This window comes from Equus quagga, chromosome 2 (genome assembly GCF_021613505.1).
Source record: "Equus quagga isolate Etosha38 chromosome 2, UCLA_HA_Equagga_1.0, whole genome shotgun sequence".
Classification (NCBI taxonomy): domain Eukaryota; kingdom Metazoa; phylum Chordata; class Mammalia; order Perissodactyla; family Equidae; genus Equus; species Equus quagga.
This window is the reverse complement of record NC_060268.1, coordinates 79,397,877-79,409,950: the sequence shown is the minus strand read 5'-3', so window position 1 is coordinate 79,409,950 and position 12,074 is coordinate 79,397,877. Positions and strand designations below refer to the sequence as shown.

At 45.0% G+C, this 12,074-nt stretch overlaps 1 protein-coding gene across 1 annotated transcript in view; it reads right to left on the bottom strand.

Annotated features, from left to right (window-relative positions):
• Positions 1 to 12,074, bottom strand: part of PCSK6 (proprotein convertase subtilisin/kexin type 6) — a 225,301-nt gene that overhangs the window by 106,222 nt on the left and 107,005 nt on the right. The window contains exons 7-10 of the mRNA XM_046652769.1: positions 9,973 to 10,083; positions 9,114 to 9,257; positions 7,757 to 7,833; positions 5,632 to 5,720 (exon numbers count right to left, since the gene is read on the bottom strand). Of these exons, the coding sequence (XP_046508725.1) occupies positions 5,632 to 5,720; positions 7,757 to 7,833; positions 9,114 to 9,257; positions 9,973 to 10,083 (421 nt within the window). The remainder of the gene's footprint in view (positions 1 to 5,631; positions 5,721 to 7,756; positions 7,834 to 9,113; positions 9,258 to 9,972; positions 10,084 to 12,074) is intronic.

Genomic DNA, 12,074 nt, shown 5'->3' with positions numbered 1-12,074 from the left:
GGTGAAGAGGTAAGAAGAAACTCAAGTGCTAATTATCTGTTATGGGAAACAAGTAATTAAAAAGAAAAGTAACCCTGGCCTCTTAGAGATTTTCATAACCTTGGGGTTTTATTTTTTTTATATAACAGATAGATATTTGAGAAAACTTCTCATTATAATAAAATATTTATGTAAAGTTCAGCAATTCCTTCATTTCAACCTGAATTTCTTTGTCTTCTGTGAAATTCACATAAATTTAAAAAACTAAGCATAAAATTAAACAATAAATAAATAAAATTCAACATATAATTAAATCTGAAGTCCAGCAATTACTCAGTTGGACTTAGTTTCTCTTGTGTTAATTTGCATAAAGTTAAGCTCAGTATATGTTACTAAAAACAAGTATAGTATGATCAAATGTTAATGAAATAATATCCATCTATCTGTCTATCCACCTATCTACACATACAGTTTAAAGATTTCTGTTAAGGAGTAGAGGTTAAGATTTGGGGCCAGAGGTCAGCCTTTGTTTGACCTTGGGCAAGTTACTTAATCTTTCTGGCCCTCATCTGCAAAGTGAGGATAATAGCAGCAATGATAACATAGTGTTCTGTGGATTTTATATAACATTATACATATAGAGACCTTAGATCAGTGCCTATTATCTAGCAAACACTCAATAAGTACTGGTTATTCCTACTTTCACCAGGATCTAGATGATATTTTACCTTCTTCTCTGTACTCTTCTGTACTTTGACAAACGGTATATATATGTTGGAGTAGTCCTGATTATTAGTAATATTCCAGCAAGAATATTATTTTAAAGATATAATTTGGACAGTGCAACTATTTCTTTCATTTGATTTAATTATTTTTATGTGCTAAAACATAAAAAACGTAAAATTTTATAAAGAAAGTTAGTAGAAAAAATTATCCATTTGTATAAATATGTAGTCAAGTTTTTAGGAACCCATTTGTGGTGATTTTAAACCATACTCAGAATTCTTTGACACTTTTCCATTCAAAAGGTGAAGCCTAATTTCTCTCCCTTTGAGTGTGTTTAGATTTAATGACCCATTTCTAAACACTAGAGTATGACTGAAGTATGTGACTTCTAAGACTGGGTCATAAAAAACATTGCTGCCAACTCTTTCTTCTCTCTCTTGAACCACTTGCAATCAGGGAAGCTAGCTATCATGCTGTGGGGATGCTGTAAGAACCATATGGAGAGGTACACATGGTGAGAAATCAAGGCCTCCTGTCAACAGCCAGCAAGAACTGAGGACTCCAAACCAAGAGCCAAATAAGTGAGGTATCTTGGAAGTGGATCTTTCAGCCCCTTCAACTACAAGCCTTCAGACTACAGTCACAGCCAACAGCTTGGCTGCAACCTCAGGAATGACCCTGAGCCAGAATCACACAGCTAAGCCACTATCTGTGCTAGATAACAAACGGTTGCTGTTTGAAGTAGCTACATTTTGGAGGAACTGTCATGCAGTAATAGATAACTAACACACCATCTATGTAGTAAAGAAATAGAAACCACAAGTTTTAGTTCCAATAATGGGAAAGTAGCTTTTATCACACCAACTCTTCTAAAAATAATAATTATAAACTCTGGACAAAATATTTGTTAAAAAAAACTCAACTTTTAAGGGCACTGTAAAGCAACTAGAAGAAAGAAGAGGCGGGTCGGGGATTCAATTCTTGAAAGAAGGAAGCATATTGGTTATGATCTAAATTAATATGACTTTTGCTCTGAGGAAACTCTCCATTTCTCTTGGTTTAGAGAAGCTAGAACTCAAGCAGGAAAGTACAATCTTATCCTCCTAGGGAGTCATGGGATGGAGTTTGGGACTGCTGGAGCAGAAGGAAATTGAGAGAAATCCCAGAAAGAAGAGAGTTACAGAAGAGGACATATAAACTCCCCTCAAACACTTGATTGACCCCTGAATTTAACATATTTGGGCAAGACTCTAAGAAGTCCAGGAGGAAAAGAACAGCTGGAGGCTGAATGAGCTGAGCAGATATTTCAGCTGCTGCCCATATTCAGCTGGAGTCAACTTGGAGTTTGAGTCTTGTCAACTTAGAGGTCTTGGTAAATCTTCCAGTCCTTCCAGTGAAATACCAGGAGGGTCACGATCTAAGAGTAAAGACTATGTGCTTGGGCTAAAGGATTTTCCATAAGGCTAAGGGCAAATCAGAAAGAGATAAATCATAAAACAATTAATAATCAAGCCTCCGCAAGTTCAGACTGAACTGACTGCTAGAACAAACTCAACAATATTCGGACAAAGATAACAGAATCCAGAGTCTCTGCAATGTAGCATAACAATGTATACTGCACAAAAAAAAGTTACCAGATGTGCAAATAGGAATATGTGACCCATTGTAAAAAGAAAAATCAATCATTAGAAACATATCCACAAAAGACCTAGATACTGGAACTAGTACAAAAGACTTTAAAGTAACTCTTATAAAGACGTTAAAGAGTCTAAAATAAAAGATAGATATAATGGGTGATGAGAAGGGGAACCTCAGAAAAGATGTGGAAACAGTAAAAAACAGCCACATGGAAATCATAGGACAGAAAAGCACAAAAATCTAAAAGTTAACTCCCCCCCCAAAAAAAGCTCATTAGATGGGATTAACAACAGATTGAACACAACAAAAGAAAGGATTAGCAAATCTAAAGACAATGTAATAGGAATCATCCAATTTGAAGCACAAAGAGAAACAAGGATTTAAAAAATGAACACAGTCTCACTAACCTGTAAGGTATATCAAACAATTTAACAACTATAATTGATGCCCAAAGAGAAAAGAGAGAAAACAGAGTTGAAAAAATATTCGAAGAAATTTTTCCAAATTTGATTTAGAAAAAAAAAGAACAACCCGCTAGGAATCACAGCAAACCCCAAGCTGGATAAATATGAAGAAAATTACACCAAAGGATGTTACCGTCACAGGCTAAGCACAGAGAGAGGAAAAAAAACATAAAAGCAGCCAGAGGAACAAATCACGTTTCATAAAGGGGAACTACAATAAGGATGACGACTGACTCATCGTCAGAAACATGGACGCCAGAAGACAATGGAATAACACCTTGGAAGTGCCGGGAAAAAAGCACACCAAGCTAGAATTCTGTTTAGCAAAATTTCTTTCAAAAATGAAGATGGAATAGAAACACTTTCAGAGAAAAGCCGAGACGATTTCTCACCAGTAAACCTGCACTTCAAGAAATACTAAAAGAAATTCTCAGCCTGTAGAAAATTTGAAACCAAATGGAAACCTGAAGCTGGAAAGTGGGAAAGAGCACAGGGAGTGTTAAACATGAAGGTAAGTAGATTTCTTTTCATAAGTATTTTAAAGTCAACTGACTGTTAAAGCAAGAATAACAATGCACTGTGGGTTTATAACATGAAGTCAAACATAAAAACAAAGGATGAGAGTGAGTGTGAACGCAAGTGATCTGTTTTAGGTTCACACAGTACATGAAGTAGTATGATATTGATTCCAGAGAGACTGCGATGTCAGGATATACATAGTAATCTCCTGAGCAACACAACAATAACAAAAAGACATTAAGAGGTACAGCACATGGTCAGCTCCAGCGGCATCTCAGAGACATTCCCTGCTGTGTGCCAGCACACTCACAGAGAGAGGCCATGTGAGGGGTGACTGACAGTTGCTCTGCCCAGGCATGGGCTTGGAGGGAGTGGCAGGAAGAAGGGGTGGCTGCCTGTGTGGAGAGGCTGCAGCTGTGGACAGCAGCTTTGGAGACAGGACTATCACAGGTTCCCTGGGGCAGGGCCTGCCTCAACCCCACACTTGCCTCTCCATGGCCAGCCCCAGCACATGTCCCTTATCCCTGCATGACAGGCTCCATGCTGCAGATTCTATTGTTTCCTCAGCACTTGCTCCATTCCCAGCCGAATCCTCCCATGTGAGGTGCATACTGTGCCTTCAGGCCTCTAGCCTCACTGCATGCTTGCCCTGCCTCTCCGGGGGCTCCCTGTCTGCCCCTGTCACTTCAGTACTTGGTCCTGGACTGTCTTTCACGTTGGCACTGCTCATCTCAAAGACACGCTGAGCTCCTGGAGGGCCCAAACTACGTCTGTCATCTCTTTATTCTCCCCCTCAGTGGTAAGTACAGTATTATACATGCATTTCATGCTCGAAGATATTATGCATTAATTTAAAAATATTCCCATTCCCAAGCCCTGGAAGGAGAGGTGCTCTCTCCAGAATCTGGGAAACTCGGGTAAACAATTTTGCAAAGAATATAGAGCAAATCTAGTGAGAACAAACCATCTTCATTGTGTACTTTCTCTGGAGGGTCTTTATGGACGTGACTCCACTCACTCCTCACCACAGGCCAGGATGTGGTGCTGTCCACCTGCCTGACTCCAGGGCCCCCTCTCAACCAGCATTTCTCAAAGTGTGTTTGTGGTCCACCCTCTGGGATCTTGTTAGAATGCAGACGATGACTCAGTAGGTCTGGGATGGGGGCCAGGATTCTGCATTTCTAACAGCTTCCAATGTTGATGCCGCCAGGCCAGGGGCTTTGGGGAGCCAGGTTCAAACAAGCCTAAAGGTGGAGTCTACCCCTCACTCAAAGCAACATAAGTCATTTTTATTGTTTTTCTGAGAGTCTGAGCAGGAATGATGGAGGAAGCCAGTGACTCCTTGCAGACCTCAAAGCCAGTGCTTTCACAAGTGGCATCTGACCTCATCATCGCAACAAACCTGGGGAGACAGATGCATCATTGCCATTCTTCCCCCACAGGTGAAAGAACCTGGGCTCAGAGAGGTTACATCAGTTGCCCAAGTACACACAGCCAGTGGATGGTGCGAATGGGATTGGTACCAGGTCAGCTTGGTCCTACAGCTCATGGGCAGACTTCTTAGGGGTCTTTACTCATTATCAAAAGCTCCAGGGAGGGGCCAGCCCAGTGGTGTGGTGGTGAAGTTAGTGCATTCTGCTTTGGTGGCCTGGGGTTCGTGGGATTGGATCCCAGGCACAGACCCACACACCGCTCATCAAGCCATGCTGTGGCGGCGTCCCACATACAATGTTCTGGGCACAAATGTTAGCTCAGGGACAATCTTCCTCCCTGCCCCCAAAAGAAAAAACAACTCCAGGGAGAACTTACACATCTCAACACAAAAGAACTATCTACAAAGGAGCAAGGCCAGGTGACAATCTCCTGATTTGTTCTGCAGGACATGCCCTTGGGGGTTAATGCTGTCACAGAGTGACAAATCCCAGCGACTTCAAAGATTTTCAAGGGAAAGGGTAGGCAGAGAGTCCTAATTAAGTAAAAGTTGGGGACCCTCTTTTCAAAACTCAAGAAATTCCCCAGAGAATGGGTGATCCGGGAACTCTTGGCCCAACTTCACCTTGTGCTGCTTGTAGCAGAGCTGAGGGGGCTACAGCTGCCCCCACAAAGGCAAAGCAGGAGGGAAGGCGGCTTCCCAGCACAGCCATGTGAGTGAGCCTGAGCACCTCCAGATGGAGAGATAAGAGTCCCAGGTGAGGCTGCAGTGCCCTGAGGCTACGTGGACAGTCAAGGACCATTCCTGCCCACGGCGTGCACCTGCTCAGTTCCCAGGCTCAGCGATGTGTACCTAACAGCTCCCGGACCTTACCTCCTATCTTTGCATTGTATGCTATGCCCACGATGCAGTAGGAGTTGTTGGCTGAAGCGGCCACTTCTCCTGCACAACGAGTACCGTGTCTAAAGCAAAGGAAAAAATGAAGTTAAGATGCAGCCCAGCAATTTTTAGTGAATTCAGTGCATTGCTCAGTTCTCATGCAAGAGTCAGTTGTCTTTAAGCCAGGGAATGACACTAAAGCCCATTTCCTGCATCCTTTCTCATCATTCTTCCTCCTCTGATGGCCGGCTCTAGGAGGGAGCCATCAAGGCTTCGCACGGCCCTGGCAGTCCTGCCCCTGCCACACTTGCAGGCTGACCAGGCCTTCCACCGCCTGCAAATGGTGAGCAGTTGCTCGGGTTGTCTCTTCCCATACTCCTACATCTCAGGGAGGGGCTCTGTACCCAGCGCCCCGGGTCCTGTGCTTCCCTCCTCCCAAGTTCTGCCTTCCTGTGACCCACGACACATTGCTTGGCATGTACAGGTGCAAGGTAAATGCCTGCCTCACTGGCAGGATGGGAGAAAGAACAAATCAGTGCTTACGCTGTGTCCCCTGTGTACCTACCACCCCCACGCTCACCTCGGGACAGCCCTCCCACCATTTCCAAGGCCATGTAAGCAGAAGCAGAGGAATAAGGCTCTCAACCAAACAGTCAACAGCAGCAGAGGGATTATGAAGAAATTATCAGAAAAACAAATTGCTTTCCTCAGTAATGACCCCATTCTCCAATGTGCTGCCTCGGGTCAGTGCCTCCAGCAGAGGCCAAAAGATGGGCATGTTTAAACACTACATCTTTGAGAAGAGTCCGCAGGGGATTAGAATCATTGATTCAAATTTAAAATCGCCTTTAAAAATCGTCCTGGTCTGTGTGTTAGCCCTCCAGAAGGGAGTCATCTGTCCGTCCCTGGACTTTGTGCAGCCCCACAGCCAGTGCAGAGTCGCAGAGCTCGATGTCTCACCCGGGGACTCAATCCTGCCCTTCAAGGGTCACTGCATAGTGTTTGGATCATTCCTCCCTGCCCCCTGGACGTGTGGCCGGGGAACGAGAGCCCTGCACCCCAGGCATGCCTGCTGCTGAGCAGGAAGGGCACCTTGGGACGTGGGGCTGGGGCCTGTGTGGCTCCAGGGAGGCCTGCAGTCTGCGGTGCTGACCACAGCAGCAGCCGAGCCTTGCTGCACGGCACCATGTGGACACCAGTATTTGAGCCTCAGAATCGAATCTACCAAACATTGAAATTCTATGGAGGGAGGACGCACTCTGGCAAGCGTTGTGTCAACAGTGGGGAGGAAAGAAAGGGCTTTTGTTCTTTTCCTCGAAATGTTTTTTTAAGGATAGTGAGAGCTTGGGACATGGGCATGCTGACAGAGAAAGGACAAGCAGGACACAGCAAATGACCTCCCAGGACCAGGTTTGGAGAACTGGACTCTAAGTCCAGGCCTGCCATTTACAGCCCTCAAGTCACCCACTCTCTCCTAACCACGCCGCCTTCATTGCAAGATGATGTAACGACCATGGTTTACTGAGCGTCTGTGTGTTCTTCACCTGTCATCTCACTCTCCAAACTCTGGAAGGTAGGGAGCATCGCCTCCACAGAATAGCCTCTAAGACACAGAGACGCAATAAGGTTACTCAACCTGCACCCAGCCACACAGCCGGGAACGGTGGAGCTGGGAATGGAACCCAGATTTATCCAGTGTCGCCTGTGCCCCTTCCACCTCCCTCAAAAGGTCATGGACAGTCAAAAAAGCTCATGCACGTGCTCCAATAGGCCAAACTGCTGTCTTAACACAGCTCATCATGGAGACCACCAAGGGTTATCCTTTTAAAACATTCCAACAAGGTTGGGAGTAGGAACAATGTTGGTCAAACATCCATTGCTAGCTGACCAGCAGAAATGATGCCCCTAAGGAAGAGGCTAAATCCACAGAGGCTGCCTTGTGCCTGATGGGCTGTGTCAGGTCTGGATTCTGCTCCTGGGTGAGCTCCAGACACCCGCCAGGCAGCCAGAGAAGCGCCGCCAACCCCATCACCTCTCCAGGATCCCTTCTGTGGGCCAAGTCAGCAGTGATTCTGCAGGGAGGAAGAAGGGAAGCAGGGAAAGAGACAAAGTGACATACTTATTTTCATTGCTGGCATCATATCGTGGAGATGGGTCGTAATCATTTCCGTTGACATCATAGCTCGCGTAGGAATCCTAAGAAATGAAATTTAGTGACTGAAGAGAAATGGCACAGCCTATTACAACCCCGTTTTAAATTATTTTTATGCCTTTATTGGAAATTGGAGAAAAACACACACTTGGTACTCCCTCACCATAACTATCATCTCAGATATATTTTTATTGTGGTAAAATATACATAACAAAATTTACCATCCTAACTGTTTTTCAGTGTACAGTTCTGTGGCATTAAGTACATTCACAATGTTGTGTAACACTCACCAGCATCCATCCACAAAAGTCTTTTCATCTTGCAAAACTGAAACTCTGTGCCCATTAAACACTGACTCCCCATTTTCCCCTCCCCCAGCTCCTGGCAGCCACCATTGTACCTTCTGTCTCTATGAATTCGACCACTCTCGGAGCCTCGTGTAAGTGCAGTCACATAGGATTTGTCCTGTTGTGACTGGCTCATCTTACACAGCATGTCTTCAAGGTTCATCCGTGTGTAGCATGTGTCAGAATTTCAGGTTCACCCATGCGGTAGCATGTGTCCGAATTTCCTTCATCTTATATGTTTAATATGTATGTTTGTGTTTATATACTCATAGTATTCATATAATTTTGCATCTTCCTTTCAAAACATATCATATAAGCTCTCTGGTGTTGTCGACACAGACTTCAGAACTGTCATCTTTAAGGGCTGCAAAATTGTATATCTATCAAACGGATATGATATGATTGACTTAACCACTGTTAGGCACCCGGGTTTCGTAGAATATTGAATGCATTTATCATGTTGAGTATGTGCCAGGCTCTCTCCTTTACATTTATGAATTCATTTAATCCTGATGATCACCCTATGAGATGGTAGTCCTATCATTAACCCCATCTTACAGATGGTGACACTGAGGCACAGAGAAGTTACGCAACTTGCCCAAGGTCTCAGGCTAATAAGTCACAGGACCAGGACAGGAACCCAGGCAGTTTGCATCCAGTTTTAACTGTCATTTTTCTTGTTTTTAATGTTGGTCTGATGATTATCTCCATATACGTGTTTCTGAGATCTTTAGGATCCATTCCCAAAAGTATGATGTGTGACTCCTCAAACACGTGGATGAATCCCTCTGCAAACCCGCTCCCTGACTCCAGGAGGGCAGGAGACAGTTGGTTTCACCAACCTTCCTGAGCACGGCTTTCTGTACTGCCTAATATAATGGGGGGAAATGGCGCCTTGCTGTTATTTTTAATTTGTACTCATTTAATGACTAGCACGGTTGACAATCTTTGCATGTCAGTTCCAAGGCTTGACTTACATAATTTGGGGCCAGGTCGGGGTGATTCCTCTCTATGCCATCATCGAGGATGGTAACCACCACGTTTTTTCCCGTGTAGCCCCTCTTCCATGCTGCCTGGACGTTCATTTCCGAGCGGCAGCGACTGTTCTTGTCACCACAATGCTGTATGCACAGAAGACACAAAGACCCCCAAAATGGACACTCCTCATGCAATGGACAGGCCGTGCACACCAGAGGTGCTCTGATGCTTGCATGTAAACAAGGAGGAAACACTTCCCATGCCCTTTGGAGCGAGGATGCTCTTTGTCCCACCCGTTTCCAGGAAGAGTAAACGTGGAGGGCTCCGGGTGCTTCTCCTGCACCTGGCAATCTGTCTGCCATTTTCCTAGGGCATCACCTCCACGCAGGGGGCTGTGTCCAGGGACTCATTTTCACCACTTAGTCCTACAGCCTGCATCACGTTGCTTTCCTGCTCAAAGATCCCCCTCCTGGGGTTCACGCAATTTCAGAAAAAATTCACAACAATGCTTGTGCTCCTCAGTGTTAAAGTTGTGATTTTACACTCGAGCTGAAGTGTATCTCTTTGGAGTGATCATGAGAACTTAGTTTTTTTTTTTTTTTTTTTTTGCTTGATGAAGATTGGCCCTGAGTTAACATCTGCACTAATCTTCCTCTATTTTGGTTGATGAGTGGTCTAGGTCTGCACCTATGATCTGAACCCACGAACCCAGGCTGCCGAAGCAGAGCATGCTGAGCTTTAACCACCACGCCACAGGGCCAGCCCAGAGAATTTAGCTTTGTTGGGGGAAATTAACCCACCTCAGAAAGACCGCATGGCAAATACCTGGGGGCAGAGAGAGGCCCACGCCCTACTCACCATGTACCACATGTTGGACCAAATGGGGTCGTTGAAATAAAGGGCCTGAGGGTCACTTCGCACCTGTCTCTTCACCCTCCGTTTAACTTCTTGTTGTTGGAGCCATTTCACCTACCAGGAAGAAATGTAGTTACTGTTCATTTTAAAAATGACCTCCTGATTTTACGTAGCCTCTCTGTAGGTGCTACAGGTTTCCTTTTTCATGAATAGCTGTGTCATATTAGATGTTCAGGATGCTAAGTTTCAGGGAGACATTTTCACTTCAAAGTGACATTTGAAAAATGAGAACTTGTTTGCGTACGTGGAGGAGGAAATAGCACCACTTGGACGGATTCTGAAATCATTCTACTGAAAAAAGACCTCGTGAAGTTGCCAATAAATTGTCTGGTGACCTTCGTCCTGAATTAGAAGGAAATACACGTATAGGAATGGAAAGAGCACAGAGAGGGGAGAAGTGGGTCAAGTGGTTATCAGACGTTGGAAGCAAGATGCTTTGCAGTGAAGACATGAATAAGGAAATCACGATAAACCATTTATTGGAATTTTTAGCAGCCACTGGTAACATGGTACCAAAATATGCACAGAGAACACTATAGAAAGGAATATGATACAGAAAATAACAATAGCAGCAATTCCTTGGTGGTGACACTATTGCTAATTTAAACATTTTAAATTATTTTCAGGGTTTTATAAATTTGTTTCAATTGGCATAATCTGCCTTCACAATCAAGGAAAAAAGTTTGAGAGGCAGTATAAATGATATTTAAGAGCAGGAATCCAGGAGTCTAGCTGCCTGGATTCAAAACCCAGCCACACGCTCCCCAGCCGTGTGACTCAGAGCAGTCAGTTAACCCTCCGGGCCTCAGTTTGCTCATCTGTGCAACGGGCATCATCGTGGGTTGTTATGAGGGGGCACTGGCATACGAACTGCCATATATAAAGTGCTCACATCAGTCCCTGGCACACAGCCGTACTATCATCGTGTGTGTGTGTGTATGTAAGAGTTTTTCAAGATGGAAGAGGTTTTTTTCACTTTTAAAAGATTATGGGGAAAAGAATTTCCATGTCCTGAACTGAAACATTTTCTTGCTCCTGCTCCCGTGGTCCCATCTGATTCAGTCCTGCTCCTGCTGGGGCTCAACCCAGTGCCGAAGCCGGATGGGCAAGATTTCGTACTCTGGTTGGGAGCTCCCACCAAGGAGCTGAGACTGTGATGCAGGCTCTGAGGAGGTGAAGAGGTGGCACAGGGTGGGGAAGGTGGAGGGAGGAGGAGAAGGAGGAAGGATGGGAGCCTCAGGCAGGGGGCAGTAGGGGCCCAGGGTGGCCTGGAGGCCAGGCCAAGGTTGGCGACAGAGCAGCCGTGCAGCCCCTGCAGAGAGGAGCTGTCTGAAGTGCCTCTTGAGGAGAAGGAAGGCGCCCAAGGGCCAAGGGGCAAGAAGTCTTCCCTCAGGCCTCCCTCAGCCTCAACTTGCTCACATTGTCCAGAGGGAGGAGAGCAGAACAGCCCCATATGCAGCCTCACATTTAAGGGTGGGGATTGATTTCAAAGGCATCCATGGTCGACAGAACAAGATACTTAGAAAGAAGTATCACAGCCTGTCCCACCACTACTGTGATTTGTCCATAAAACACCAGTATACCAGAAATAGCATAAAGAGCCCCAAAACAATATGGGTTAGGCAATAAAACAAGCCTCAGCCCCAAGTCTTAGCTAATTTATAAGCACCACTGATAGACATCGCCATAGAAAATAAACTATACAATGAGATGTTTTGTCCCTAACACCTTCTGATGGCATTTTGCAACTTCCCCATATATTACTGTCTGAACCAGAAAGCTTTGACTTGGTACAAAATACCTAAGATAGTATTTCCTAATCTCCTAAACATCCTATTATAAAATACAGCGGCCCGTATATCACTAAAGGCTCCAGGCTCCCAGGATATTCCCATCCACCCTGCCTGGCTGACTCACTGCCCATCTTACTAACATTCAGAGCCTTCAGACTGCTCTGCCCACCCGGCTGCACTTCCAATCACAGAGCAGGAGGCGACTCTCTCTTCCAGGCCTGAGTGGATGACTCCCCCAAGTCAGGTGACATA